The sequence below is a fragment of the Acanthochromis polyacanthus genome, chromosome 6 (assembly GCF_021347895.1).
Source record: "Acanthochromis polyacanthus isolate Apoly-LR-REF ecotype Palm Island chromosome 6, KAUST_Apoly_ChrSc, whole genome shotgun sequence".
NCBI lineage: Eukaryota > Metazoa > Chordata > Actinopteri > Pomacentridae > Acanthochromis > Acanthochromis polyacanthus.
The window spans coordinates 40,566,482-40,581,025 of record NC_067118.1 but is presented as its reverse complement, the minus strand read 5'-3'; the positions used below and the strand labels follow the sequence as shown (position 1 = coordinate 40,581,025).

Here is a 14,544-nt window from a genome sequence, read left to right as displayed (position 1 = left end):
CAACAGACAAGTCCTCACTTATCACAACAATAAAACAGTTCTTATGTTAATATTCAACAAGCAGTATTTCCTTTAGTGTGCAGTCATTTATTTCAATACAGCTAGTAACACATTGGAATATTTTGCCATTAGAAAGTGCCTTGAACATCATTTTCTTTCCAGAAAGTGTCATAACTGAAAAAGAAAGAGAAAATCATATACATAAACTAGCTGAATATCGCTAGAGGATGTAGGACTTGAGCTTTCAATGCAAATATAAATAGGGCTGAACAAAATTCAAAAAAATAAAAATCAGTTTTGACAGATATTGCAGTTGTGATATGAGTCACAATTTTAGGTAAAATGGTCATTTCTTTCCCCCATGAAAAATAGATAAAAATGACTGTGATTTGTGCTGAGGTCTGCATGTCTTCAGAATATGATTTAAAGGCCAGGATATCTCTGTAGCAGCACAATATTTCATTTATATTATCTTCTTACACACTTTATCTTTATCAGAGATGCATTTCCTATAATCTGGATATTGCAAGTGACCATATTGTGATTTTGATAAATTGTTCAGTCCTAAATTATACTACAGCAAAGTGCTGTTTATAAAAATGGATTATTTAACAAAATAATATTTCATTTCTGATTTATTAAATGACATTCAAACTGTATCCATGTCGTGCTTTGGGCTTTTGGTTTGACTACATTTGGAAATGAATGGTACACCACTCCAAATCCCTGCTTTGTATAAAATGAGTTTTTGTCAAAGATCCAGCTGGAAGAAAACAGTGGACTGAAGTGTATTCATTTAATTTTCACAGAATACTTATGTAATTCTCTGTGGGTGTCACTTCTACTGAATGTGCTCATACTAAAGTGCATTTTTGAACAGCTAGGAACATTTAATTTTCAGTGCAATTTGTACAAAACAACAACATCAGAGTGACAGCAAAGCTGGCATCAGGAATAAGTGCAATAGTTAACTTCCCTCTAAGTCCATCCAGAGCTACAGTTCGCCTCAAATCTAACTTCATTCAAACTCGGTTAACACTTTGAACAGAATGAACATTATGTTACTATGCAGGTGTTTGCTACAGGTTTTAGTGCCAGCTCTCATAAAGTGCTCTCAAGAGATTTCTTCTGCCTTTAGTCTACATCCTAAATGAAGTGCACCATGCTATCCTCACATTCTTTAGGCACAGTGAGTGTGTAGTTTTGGCAAACTAACTTATAATTCTGTCCATCATTGTTGTCCCAGTATTCAGCCCCACAGACTTCGTATCGAATAGCGAACTCTAACAGTGCTCCTGGCTGCAGGAATGGAGGGACGGGCAGATGGAAACGAAATGTATCACAACTAAATTGCCCGCCTCCACCTTCCCAGGTCTTGGTGATGCTGGACACCCAAGAGGCCTTAGTTTCTGTACAGCTCTTCCACTCTGTGAACGAATACCGAGCTGTGACATCTTTCTCAAAGTCCAGGTTCACGACTTGGGTGATCCCGATGACGCCCAGTTCAAAACACGACACTCTCTCCAGGCACACTTTCTGCTCACGAAGACGATGCAAGAATCCCGGCTGGTCGCCAGGTTGTTGGGCAAAAACTGGCTTCATGTATGGCAAGGAGATCTCCAGATGCTTCTCGTCTGCTATCTCAGAACCCATCAGCAACCTGAAGGTAACATGATGTGGCACGAACGGATCGTCTCCAGATTTAAAAAGCCTGACGTCTTCCAGATCCAGTCCCAAGGAGTCAGCAAACCGTACTCCAACATTTCTGCACTGCTTCCTCTTGGCTGTAGCAGAAGGTAAAGAGTGTGACCGCTGTCGGATGATGGGTTTGGGTGTCGGTTCACAGGAAGGACTGCGGTGGAGTGTTTCCTGTTTTGGCTTGGGGACTCTGGGGCTTGGCGGGCGGATTGGAACTGGCTTCTTTTCCACATTGGGTTTGTCAGCTCGCAGCATTTCAGTTAAGTTTATAGTCATGAAAGGCCTCGAGGCAGTGCTGCTGGGAGTCTGCTGGTCAGATTTTGCAGGGGGAATCCTGTCATGTCCAATAAACCAACCTTTCTCCATAGTAAGAGGCAGTGTTGATCACCTGCAAAGAAAGTTGCAAAAACAATCTGTCATCTTTCTAAATTCACCTGTAATCAAAAGCAAAATGCATTATGCATTACCAAAAATGCAGGAGTTGTCTTGCAACTTTTCTAAAAACAACAATTTTGCTGTTATAAATTTGACAACGCAGACAGAGTGGGCGTGTGCTGTGGGAGTACGTGCCTGAACGCACAGTCTATTTCTGAACGGCCGTAGCGGCACTGAAAACACCTTTTAATGTGGATCAGCAGCAAAAAAAAAAACAAAAAAACTTTGACATCCCCTCACCATATAAAGATGTGACGCGTTCGTTACATTTAAACCTGCAGGATGTAGCTTACGCTCGATCCTCCATGATTTAAAGTAGTGTTTATTGGAAGCTGCGCGTCTCCGTGCGTCACGAAGTCTCCACGGTCGGCTCCTGTTGTGTAAACCCGATGTGGAACTAGTTTCCTCCTTCACAGCTGCTCCAACACGCATACATGTCTGTGTCGTGAAGTCGGTGGAGATCAGCTAACATGCGCGCAGTTAACAGGAAACTACATACGGAGCAGAAACCACTGACGGTGCATGGGTGATGGAGTGATTTAAGATGGATTTATATTCGTTTTTACTTCATTTTTTAGTCAAATCTCTAGGCGCATTGCTAGATGATTTTCCACTTCTGTCCTGCGTTGATAATCAACACCAAGCGGGCGCTTTTTATGCGTTTTGGGTAGTTTTAACGAGCCACTAGCGCGCATGTACTACAACTCCCATGATGCACCTCGGATTCCCACTCCGACACCAGCTGCGAGCCAGTAAGCAGCAGGTAAACAAACCTATCTGACTGGGACGGCGAGCCAAACAAAGCGTCCGCGCTTGTTGCACCGTTTTGCATTAGTAATGGCGAGAAGGATGACAGTCAAAGAGGAGACGCGTCTGCTGTGATCAGCTCGTTCACAAAATAAGAAACCATCAAGCGATTTGTTACCGAGCAGCAACGAGGGTCGACGAAGAAAACAGGCGGACGCGTTTAACCTGCAGTGGAGGGACACTGGATCTGCGCATGATGCATTGCAGCACTTTGGAGAAAATGGGTGTTTTTAGCCTCATTCTCAGAATAGAGTATCTGATCCGGGATGTCGGCTGGGTTCTTTAGCTACTGCAGGATCTGATAACTGTGCTGGACTCCGAACAACATCCCCTGTGGTGCAACATGGGGCCCATCATGCAGGAACGCACCGCATCCACGACACTCAAACGCGTCGTTTCCAAAGAGAAGATTCGGGTAAAAAATACTGAAAACAGCGGACCAGTAACCAGGTAGGCCTCTTATTTATTTTTTTATTTTTTTGGCAGTGAGACCTTAATTGAAGCTTCTCGTGTTGTGCAGCAGGAATAGGTTAGACATGCCTCTATCATGTTTCCACAGTTCAAAGAAAGGTAACAAGACGAAGAAAGCAGTGGGCCAAATGAAAAATGGTCTCCCAGGACCAGGTCAGGATAAGGACACAGCAGTGTATAGGGTACGTGGATGACCTCCTGTTGAATTAAAGAGGTCATTTTTCAGCATTGATTTTGCACTGGATCGAAGACAGTGTTGCTGCATGTGTTGTTGGCCTGAGTGACCAAACAAACTCCACAATGATTGTTTTCCAGGGTGCACAATCCAAAGGGGTCAGGGTCAAGTCTGGAGCTGCACGGAACACAAGCAAAGCCTCCAGGTAGGAGCGGGGGGGGGGGTTGCATTCCCTCTGAATGCTTTGCTTCAGGTACAGTAAATCCCTAAATCCCCCAACAGCTTTTCCTTAAACTCATCTTGTCTTTTTATAGCCCTGAAGACGAGCAGGGAGATTTGAGACCTCAACTCCGCAAACACTCCTCCGCGCACAGGAAGGAGGAGAAACGAGAAAATCTCCGAGTGCCACAGTGCAGCGGCGAGCTCCACCAAAGCCGTGGGACGGGAAAGAATCGGCGAGCCCTGTCCCTGCCTCTGTCCCCCATATCAGGACTGCGACACATGCCGGCTCACCCCCTCACACACTCCCCGGCCCTCACTCCAGATGTGCTGCAGCAGCACCACAACCACAAGGAGGAAGACACTGACAGTGCCAGCGATCTGTCTGACTCCGAGAGGCTGCCTGTGCTGCCCTCCCCCTGCACCCCCTGCACCCCTCCACACCTCAACCTCCGGGCCGAGGTCATCAACACTCTCGACTTCCCCCCGGACATCCCAGGACCCCACGGGGTGGTGGGCGATGAGGATGAGAGTGAAAAACCAATCTACAGTTATCCCGATTTCCTGCCTCCTCCCTTCAACAGCTGGAGCCTGAGGCAGCTGGCGGTGTTTCTTCACACAGAAGGTCGTGGTGCCCCCCGGCCCAAACCTGTAGGGCCCCTAGAGAAGTACCTGGAGAGGCTGCTGCAGCTGGAGTGGCTCCAGATCCAAACTGTGCAAGCAGAGAGCAGCCGTCCGCCTGGGAGCCGCCCGAGGCCACAGGGCTTCCCGTCAACCACGGCTGCCCACCCGCCCAGGCCTCACACGGCTCCATCATCCCGACTCAACTCCCCTAAAGGCCTGCGACACAGCCAGCGAGCCTTCCCGTTCGCACCCGTCAACAACCCCCCATCTCCCGCCTCGGCCCAGCACCAGATCTCCCGCTACCCGGTCTGTCCTCACTGTCACATTCGCTACCCTTTGTGCAATGGAAGCTGCTCTGCTTATGCCTACCAGCGCCACTCCCGCCTCAGCCCGCTGCTGGAGCGCAGAGCCCGACCTGGGGCGCCAGCAAAGAGGAGCAGCAGCGAGACCCGAGCAACCTCCACGGAGGGCAGGAGCCCAGGGGCACAGGGCGGAAGTGGAGGAGGAGCCCAGACCCCAGTAAGCCCCTCAGCTGGAAGGAGTCATCTCAGGCACATGCAGGCTGCAGGCAACGCCCGTAAGCAAACCCAGGAGTCTGGCACTAACCCAAACAGCAAAGGTCCGGTGAGGAAAAGCCGCGTCAGAGCCAACTCTGAGACAGATGTTAAGAAGGAGACCGGAGGCACCAAAGCAACCAGTGCAGAGAAGCGTGCTTTTGTTGCAAGCAAGAGGGACATCATCACCTCGAAGAGAGAGGAGAAGGACTGGCAGAGGACGGAGGCAGCAGGTCAGGCCTCAAAAACTGCCATGAAGAGAGCAGCTAAAGACCCGTCGTCTCTCTCCAAAGCCCCGCTTAGCAGTAAGCAGAACGGCAAAACAAAAAACGTGCACTTCGTTGCAAAGTAACTATATAGCCCTGCAATATAGTGCTTTACTTAGTGGCTATCTGGTACAGGAGCTTGAACCTATGCTTGCTTTCTGTGTTATCTGTGTAATACTAACATGTCCTAACTGTTGTACAGCAGTCTAAATCAGTCAGTGGTGTGCAGCCTTCAAAAGGTCAACTAGGAGCGATTGAGCAGCTAGAATACAGATGAAGAATAATGTTACCCTCCGTAGAACAGAACCATACTCTGCTTTTCATTCCAAATGTACAGTTGTAGTCATAATGCTGGACTGTGTTCTGACAGAAAGTACATCGTAAGCCTGTGCCCTGCTAGGAGTCTGAAAACACAGCTTTTATGTAGACTAAACTCCATTGCACTCTGCTGTCATCTCTCAGTATCCTACTAATGATAAAATAGGAATAAAATAAGCATACACTCTGCCGCTGGACAGTTCTCAGAATAAATAATCCATAGTGAAGTTTAACACCAGTCATTCCATTTTAGTCTTGAAATACAACCATAGCCGATAATTGTGCAATTTTTGATGTTGGAATGTGTTTGTTTGATTTACTTGATGTTGCTTTTTGTTTTTTCTTTGGTGCCTCATGTTTTAAACCATATGTTAAGTTAAAGGATCTTTAGCGGAGATGAAGGAGGCACAGTAACAGGTTCCAGGTATATTTGTGCTATGGTTTCACATTTTTGGTTACAAGGGCTTTTCATGTTTGAACAGCTTGAATTGTAGTCTGATAATATACTGTATTTTGCATAGAGCTGAGCTCTTCCTATCATTGAAGACGGTGTAATGTTTGCTACGAATGTAAATGCATATTTTTCCAGATTTTATATACCATAGTTATATTTATGAGAAGTGTTGTGGTTGACTTGTATTCATCATTGTCATTGTTCTGTTTACATTGTCACGCACAAAAAGAAAAAATCTGTAGAGCTGAATGTAATTATGTCTGCTGTGCTGTCATTCCCAGGGTTCAGTGGGGTTTCAACACATCATAGCTGTAACATGGTAATGTTAGACATATCACCTCCTTATTCCACTGCATACTTGACGTTTTTAGAACACTGTGTTTACATTGGAGTGTTTTCTCTGTTTCTCGTGGTCTCCCATGTGCGTCCGATTCATGGGAACACTGCATCAATGTAAATGTGATAAGTATTCTGATTGCACCTCTTCACTTAATATTATGTAAAGTATCGAAGCCATAGATAAGGGGCCAGGAGTGGCACTGTTACTATATGTGTGTACATTACATTGACATGCACGCAGAAAGATTGTGATATGTATTTTCTCAATGTTGAATGCAAGTATTTGCAAGGCATAGAAATAAATGTTTTGCACACAAGGAACACTGGTCTTTTAGTCATTCTTTGGAGCACCTGATGAAAATTACACAAAATGCAGAACTGTCTTTGTTACTGGCACACTGTTGAAATCCATATATACAAATAGAACCAGTTACCCTCATGCTTATTGCAGCATTCATGGAGAGTACATGTGATTCATATATTCAGATTTTAATAGAGGTTGGATGCTGATCAGATCATCACAGAGAACTAATTTTATATTTGTTTTTTTTCCAAGGTGTTTGAATTAACTGGAGCCAGTCTACTTTCAGAGAACCACCTGGATACCACTATGATGACAAGTTTTGCAGACCACAGTACTATGGAAACAACAGAAATTCTGCATGAGATTACACCTTCTTCTGGTATGGAAACGGTTTCAGAAGCCGGCGAAGCTGCTTCTCTCTGTCATTCACACACCCTGCAACAAAGGACAGGTTATCAGACATTACAACTGTATTCTCAGGTATACTTTTGCACCATTATCAGACTTTTTTTTAGCCCCAAAATGGGAGCTGCTGTTGCCCCAAGACATTTGCATTAACGGCACAGTTAGGTTACCTAAGTGTGTGTTGGCAGTGAAACATAAACTGCCAGATGTTTGCAGGTTTACATCCTCTCTGTAGACAGGCCCATCGTTCCACATGAGATCATAGCCCCCAACCCTTTTCTCCTTGCCAGTCAGCCTAATGAGAAAAGCAGTCTATTAGAATGCATCACCAGCGTGGAAGAAACAGATGACAGAAACTCATCATCTGTGGTGCAGAATTCTTCTTGTGATCTGACGGTTCTTAATTCTTGCAAAACACAGTTTGCTCTAAAAGGTGATTCTTTACACACGTTATTCATTTTTAAATATGTCATAATCCATCCTCAAAACATAATGCTTGCAAATTTTAATGCCTTTAATGAATTGAGAGACAGTAAGCCCTCACGCCTTGGTTCTTTGTGACAAAAGGGCAAACACATGATGAGAACGGGACCTTTACCTTCCCTCCATATCTACAACATTCAGAGTGTCTTCCAGCAGCCTGCACTTCATCTCGTAATCCTCCTGGCTGCTGGGTGTGTGTGATGGGGAGGCATTCACCTCAATTAGCCACCTGCAAGGAGACGGAGGGTGACGACATTCAGCAAACATTGGCTTAGTCTTTTGAGCCAGCATTAGCCCAATCCAAGAGCAGCAGCAAACAGCTCAATGAGGACAGCTAGTATCTGGACTGAACGGAGACACTGTCATCACTTTGTGTGTGATTATTTACAGCAGAATTATTACATACCTGTCAGTTTGTTACATCATATTCTGGGCAGATTTACGAGGTTATTCGCACTTCTGGAAACTAACGAACAGATTTACTGCCTGGTACCAAGAACATAAGTCAGAGTGGCATGTTTGCTTGTCCGTGCATGTGCTATATGTGAGCACGCAGGCCTTATTAGTGCGTATTTGCAAGTGAATATGTGTATGTGATGATGATCTGTGTGTGTGTGTGTGTCCGAGCGCTTACGGTTTGAGGTTCTGATCCAGCAGTATGTCATAACCATAGAGCTCAAAGCAGTGTTTGTCATTTATTATGACCTTCTGCACGCTCTGTAGACTGCGGACAAAGATGTTATCCATCTCTTTAAACAGGGTTTCCACCATCTCTCTGCCATGTTTTGCTGTCAAGTATCTTCGAAGCTGTTGCATCTGCCACTTACAACCCTGTTTAGAGATAGACGGAAGAATGAAAGAATTGATAAAGTTGCTTAAATTGGAGACATTTCAGATAATTAACATATTTTTGGAGGTTTTTCCATTTACACACCTTTTCGGGATCATAGTCAGGTGCTGTTTTCTGAACAGACACGTTGGTGAGGTGCATATCTGAGAAGAAGCACTAAGGAGAATTTAGAAACTCCAATGACACACTGACCTCTAGCAGGGGAATGTGGATGGAAGCAACAAAATTAGGAACAACAGCCTCAAAAATTGGGTCACACTGAGCTATTTAAAACGGATTTTACTTAAGTATTTCACTAGACAAAAGGCTGAATTTGTTAGGGGAATTACTTGTACTAAAAACTCAGAAACAGACTCTCACCTAAGTGCACCAACATCACGATGAATGGTGAAAAACATTTCATATCACCAAAGAAAAGGTTACACTTGTCATCAATACTGCTGAGGGAAAAGCGAGTGCCTGAGAAGCGGGCGAAGCCATCTCGATACAGCCAGGCCTTCAGGGGAACATACTGAAACACACGTGCAAATACACTGAGTTTCGCAAGCAGAAAAATTCACATTTTGGATAAACAAAATAAAACAATGCAATTTACGAGGCTTAATACGTACTGATGTGACCAGCACATAGACTCTCAGATCAAACTTCCTGCCTGTGGGGACAAAAAGCAAGAATAGAAAGCCTCTATTTGCTCTGATCCTCCAGTTCACAATATGTCAATTCTTAATTTTTGTTAAATGAAATCGTTTGACGAATTTTTCCAATTCAGATTTACAAACAAAATGTATTTTTTCACTCAGGTTATTACCGTTTATCAGGTAGGGCTTCTCTATATAGCGTTGTGCCACATAGTTTTCCACTTGGGCAAAATCCTTCTGTTCCTCTGAGCGTGTGCCATCCTGCGTAAGTCAAATATTAGCATCTATGCGATGTGCAGAATGTCCATTTTTATCAGTTCGATTTACAAGCAATTCCTCATTAAAATAAATGTATGTTACCTTCTTCCAATCCATAATGTCTTTCAGTTTCCTGAACAGGAAAATCCCTTTGCCTTGAGATTTTGCCACCTAAATAACCAAGCCAGTTACTTTTCATGACTTCAGAGCAGTATAATTTTTACATTCTGAGGTAATCTAAATACTGACTTAAAGATCGTTTTCATTGCTCTGTTACATGTGTGGCCTGCTTTAGTTTACCGGCTTCATGATCCAGGTGCTGCCAGGACTTCTATTGAACTCCTCAACAAACAGATGATATTCGCTGGGTAGCGCGAAGGTGCAGGGGAAAAAGTCACATCTAGAAGCCTCTACGCGGCCCATATCCCTCTCAAGGTTTTTCTGGTATCTTTTCAGATTTTTTACCATGAGATTTTTGCGAGTCAGCTGTTGCATAAAACAGAAACACAGAAAATATACGAATTATTGCTGAAATCTCCAGTTTATAGTTTTATAATGAGCTAGAATGATGCAGCTTTACCTCATAATGATTGCGAAAGTGGTTTATTCGTACATGTTCCTCCATGTATGTGTGACCAAAGTTCTCCCTGAGCCAACCCACATCACACCAGTTGAAGTCCCACTCTCCATCACTGTAAGAATTAGAAAAGATGCCATTCACAAGCCAAAAATTGAAAAAAATGAAGCTTATATAATGATAAACACACACCTCTGGTTCATCCACAGTGTAGGTTTGTTCACGAATGTTTGTGTTTGACACCTATGGGAAATCTCACACCGCACCGAACAGCTTGGTCTAGCATCTCTACTCACTCTTTGACCTCCACCCAGTTCGGTCTTTGGCGTAGAACATCTTGTATGGTGTTGAGGAGGCCACATTTGTAACGCACACAACTTCTCCCCTCCCTGAGGAGACATTGCAACACAGTCAGCATTACCAGAACTTGAGAGTAACTTAGAGTTCAGAGCCAACTCGAGAGCAACACCCACCGCTCATCACTTTTGCCATAGTCGCATGAACCTTTGTATCCAGATGTCTGTAAAGGTGAAGAAAGCAAATCCAGACTTAATCTCAGTGATGAACTTTTAATTTGTAAACACCTAACAGCTGCAAACTCATCTGGTTTCTTCATCAGCTAAGGTTATTTCAGACAACTTAACTCTAATAGAACTTGATTATGTATCTCGTGTTTAAATGCAATACAATACAAAAACTTTATTTGTCCCCTGGGGGCAATATAAGTTTTAAATTAACTTTACTTTCAAATACGGTAATATATGAGGTGCAACTATAGTTAACCTATTATTATGATTAATTATCTATGTTTATATAAGCAAATACAATATTCAGAAAGCAGAACTTTGATAATTTTGCAAACAAAACTTTGCTAGCTTCACAATATCAGATCTCATTTTGTTCAAATAAAACCGACAAGACACCCAGATGTACTTTTGGTTTACCTTGTACTTTGACATGGAGGTGGACACCATGAAATAGTCGCAGTTTATAATAGTTACCGTTAAATTCAATTCAATTCAAAGCGACGTCTTAGTAGCTTCCGAAGTTAGCTAGCAGTCTTCACTATTCCGTGTTTGACAACAGCCGTTGTCATGGCAACCGCCCAACCGACTGAGGGAAGATTGTCCAAGTGTGCTTTCCGTAGCAGTTAAAATATTCTGAAATTAAAAGTAAAGCCGTGTAAAATAACAGAATTTCACTTTAATATATCTATTGTTTGGAAGCGCCAATTCAACTGTAAGATATTACATATCGGCGGTGTTGAACTACACTGTAAATTAACTGTTATTTTTAAGAACACGTCCACTGACTGGAATAAGTGCACAGATAACAATAAAACAGAAAGCTACAAAGGACGAGTTCCAAACCTTTAAAGCCTTAAAGTCATTTTAGACGCTTTGTGAATTTATTTATTTTTCTAAGTTCTATCTTTTCCTTCGCTGATTTGCTCCTTACATTTATGAACGTTAAACTGTACTGTGACATCACCACTTGGTGGCGCCAAAATCTCAATTAAGTAGAAAAGTGGGCAAACCAGCCAGTATATTGTGAGTTCCCCCCCAAAAAAAGAACAAAAAAGAAAAGAAAAGCCATTATAAAATGCCATTGTTTTTATTTTTTATTTATTTATTATTGAACTAATCATTCTCTGCTTTATCAAGTCAATTGCCATGTAAAACTATTCACCTGTCTGTTTAAATCAACCTCTCAGGAGAGATGTAAAGAAGGTAAATAGAGGATAACTGCCACTGGTCAAACTTTTACAGATAAATAGTTACATACATGCTTGTATATTTCCTTAATTTTTGCACTACCTTTGCTGCTGTATAACTGTAACTTTCTCCACTGTGGGATAAATAAATGCTCATCTTATCTTGCCTTATCTTATCATAGATACCTAGATATATTATTAGTATGCTTCTTCAAACAACCCCAGTGGTTATGCTACCACTGCTGACAAACGATGCCCGAGGGATTGACAAATGATCTATTGACTTTACTAGGTGACAGGGAGATTATCAAAGCAAACTGTCTGGAGTGGAGAGACATACTGGCTGGTACATGAGCTTCGATCCTCTACTGCTAAGATTAAACCCCACGATGGCCCAGTTCATAAAAACATTTGCATTTATTGCTTTTAACTCCTCGTTGTGAATAATGTAAGAGGGGCTTAAATCTGACGCAGATTCCTGAGTCAAAACTTAAATAAATGGGTAAATCCCTGTTTTTACACAGACTGCTGGGCTTTTTTCTTTCCCTGCCACCCACCTCTAATCAAACAATCAGCCATACTTTGGACGCTCACTTCAATAATCACGGCAAGGATTGAGAGGGCTGTAAGTTGTATTCTGATGTATGCACGGCAGCTACCACAGCGTCCACAGCAGTTAAGAACATGGTCAAAGCATCTCACGAATGTGTAAAAGACCGAGCCAAAACCAGCCTCAAAACCTTCCTTTCGTGCAGATAAGGAATAGAATCAAATGCTTTATTTGTGTGCAATTTCATGAAAATTACAGCAATTACAAAACATGAAGTTTTATTTTTCTCCTGTGAGCTGTAATACAGAGATTTTCTGCAATATTTTTACAGCAAAGATAAAGGTCAAACAAAAAAAAGGTGTAAAATGGAGATGTCTTGTTTTATATCCCAAACCCAAAACAGACGATAGCGTCAGTTTTAAGATTTAAGACTTACATCAGCTCTAAGATAGCATCAGTTTTCTTTTATACTTCATCTATCTGGGCAAGCAAAAGACAAGGAAACATGTATATACAAGTGTTAATTTAGTTTCCAAATACCTATAAATATTGCCTTCCCCTCTTGAGCATTTCTCCATGTCATACCTAATGATAAGTAGTTGAAATAAAAAGGAATGTGATTGTAGCACAATGGCACGTAGAGGGATTTTGCAACTGACATTTTATTTAAATTGATTTGTTTTACGGATGACAAACAAAAAACTAATAAAAAGTTCTTATTTAATCCACGAAAATCTGTTACACCACAGAAGCCAATCAGAGGTCAATCTGTTTGGAAGTTTTCATTTCGAGGCAGATGTCCTGCATTTGTGTCTGCAGCAATTTTGGTTTGGCAAGGCATTCCTCCAGAGAATTATTTTTCAGTCTCTAATAGTCTGTATGCATTATGATCACAATTTCTGCTAACCACATATATTTTTGCCCTTATGAAACTAAAAAAAAACAAAAAAAAACAGCTCCATGATCACGAGTGTCTTGGAATGAAAATCGTTTCTGAGGATCATCCCATGATGTGTTTGCCTCTTTCTAACATGTAGTACATGTTTGTGTATAGGCTACTTTATTGTACAATTTAGACCATTATTTCAAAGCCACATTTTTATTTTACAGACCCTTTGTGATTGGGTTAATTTTGCATAAATTTCAGTGTCACTACTTGCAGTGCAGCATCCCACAGATCTCATCATTTCCAGTGGCTGAACATCATCATTGTCATCAGTTCTGGTAAACCATGAGCTACTCTACAACAACACCACAACGCAGAACACGAAACTGTTACTTTTTTAAACCAACAATTCAGAAAAGTTTGTTACCTTGCTGACACGTTTCAACAGGTTCTGCTGTCTTCCTCAGAGCGTCATCTGACGTTTGGTGACGTGTCCTTTTTTTATCACGTGGTCGGTTTGACAGATCTGTCAGAATCTGTCAAACCGACCACGCCTCCCGCCGTCTGGTGGTCTCCGGAGGATGGTGTCCCAGGTGTGCGAAAGGATGTAGGCCCCCTCGTCCCGGTTCATAGTGTGGCCCGCCCGCTTTCTGATCTCAATGGCTTCCTTGATCCATCGTCTCTGCTTATTAGTCTCCGAAGTTATAATCCTCCCCCTGCCCCAGTCCATAACGTGATTTTGTCTTCTGCAGTGATCTGTGATGGCTGATTTTTTATTTTCTTGTTCGGCTTGCTCTTTTTGTGCTCTTGTGAAGCGTCCAGTTGTTTCCTTTTGAACTTCTGTTTGGTGTTCCGTTCGTCTTGCTTTGAATGACCTGCCTGTTTCACCAATGTATGTTTTGTTACATGATTTGCACGGTATTTCATAGATGATGTTGCATTTATTGTCCGGGTCTATTCTGTTTTTGGGATGGACTAACAGCTGCCGGAGTTTTGCATGTGGTATTACTGCTGTGTTGATGTTATATGTCAAACCGACCACGTGATAAAAAAGGACACGTCACCAAACGTCATATGACGCTCTGAGGAAGACAGCAGAAGCTGTCGAAACATGTCAGCAAGGTAACAAACTTTTCTGAATTGTCGGTTTAAATAAGTAACAGTTTCGTATAGTATATAACGACAAAATAAACCTAATACAAATTACCACAAAGCAGAGACTCTGTGGGATCCTGGACATCAGCTGCTGCTCATCTGAGAGCAATGTTGCTGAGTTTAATGTGATAATCTTGGAAGGATGTTCTGGTGAAAAAGCTGAAAAGTTCAGCTCCGCTATATATATTTCTATCGTCTTGGTAAATCTGTCAAAACCCTTTTACAAGCAGAGGAAACACCTCAGTATGTGACTAATTCAGGTAAAGGAATGAAGACAAGTCAGGGTAAAGCTTTGAATCCTGATGTGTGTCCAAGTAGCATTTACTATATATTGTATATAATAAATAGCGTCCTCTTATCGACT

At 42.3% G+C, this 14,544-nt stretch overlaps 3 protein-coding genes across 4 annotated transcripts; 1 reads left to right on the top strand and 2 right to left on the bottom strand.

The window, feature by feature from the left end:
• Positions 1-781: 781 nt before the first annotated feature.
• Positions 782-2,592, bottom strand: ppp1r3da (protein phosphatase 1, regulatory subunit 3Da). Its single transcript, XM_022206540.2, has 2 exons — positions 2,374-2,592; positions 782-2,086 (listed from the first exon to the last, which is right to left on the bottom strand). Exon 2 carries the CDS (start codon positions 2,062-2,064, stop codon positions 1,147-1,149), a length of 918 nt encoding a protein of 305 aa, XP_022062232.1. The 5' UTR covers positions 2,065-2,086; positions 2,374-2,592; the 3' UTR covers positions 782-1,146.
• A 247-nt stretch (positions 2,593-2,839) lies between these two features.
• On the top strand, positions 2,840-6,681 carry fam217ba (family with sequence similarity 217 member Ba). Its single transcript, XM_022206515.2, has 4 exons — positions 2,840-3,390; positions 3,500-3,593; positions 3,727-3,791; positions 3,901-6,681. Exons 1-4 carry the CDS (start codon positions 3,284-3,286, stop codon positions 5,333-5,335), a joined length of 1,701 nt encoding a protein of 566 aa, XP_022062207.2. The 5' UTR covers positions 2,840-3,283; the 3' UTR covers positions 5,336-6,681.
• A 149-nt stretch (positions 6,682-6,830) lies between these two features.
• Positions 6,831-10,982, bottom strand: ttll9 (tubulin tyrosine ligase-like family, member 9). Of its 2 annotated transcripts, none has more exons than XM_022206526.2 (14): positions 10,820-10,982; positions 10,349-10,395; positions 10,172-10,264; positions 9,879-9,990; positions 9,599-9,784; positions 9,401-9,469; positions 9,211-9,301; positions 9,014-9,054; positions 8,826-8,913; positions 8,487-8,545; positions 8,187-8,383; positions 7,668-7,781; positions 7,240-7,364; positions 6,831-7,099 (listed from the first exon to the last, which is right to left on the bottom strand). In XM_022206526.2, the coding sequence occupies exons 1-14, from the start codon at positions 10,847-10,849 to the stop codon at positions 7,029-7,031; spliced, it is 1,323 nt and encodes a 440-aa protein (XP_022062218.1). In that variant the 5' UTR covers positions 10,850-10,982; the 3' UTR covers positions 6,831-7,028. The 2 variants fall into 2 exon arrangements, with proteins under 2 accessions (XP_022062218.1, XP_051806161.1); XM_051950201.1 differs by having other exon boundaries at positions 10,068-10,264; positions 10,877-10,969.
• Between the last annotated feature and the right edge of the window lie 3,562 nt (positions 10,983-14,544).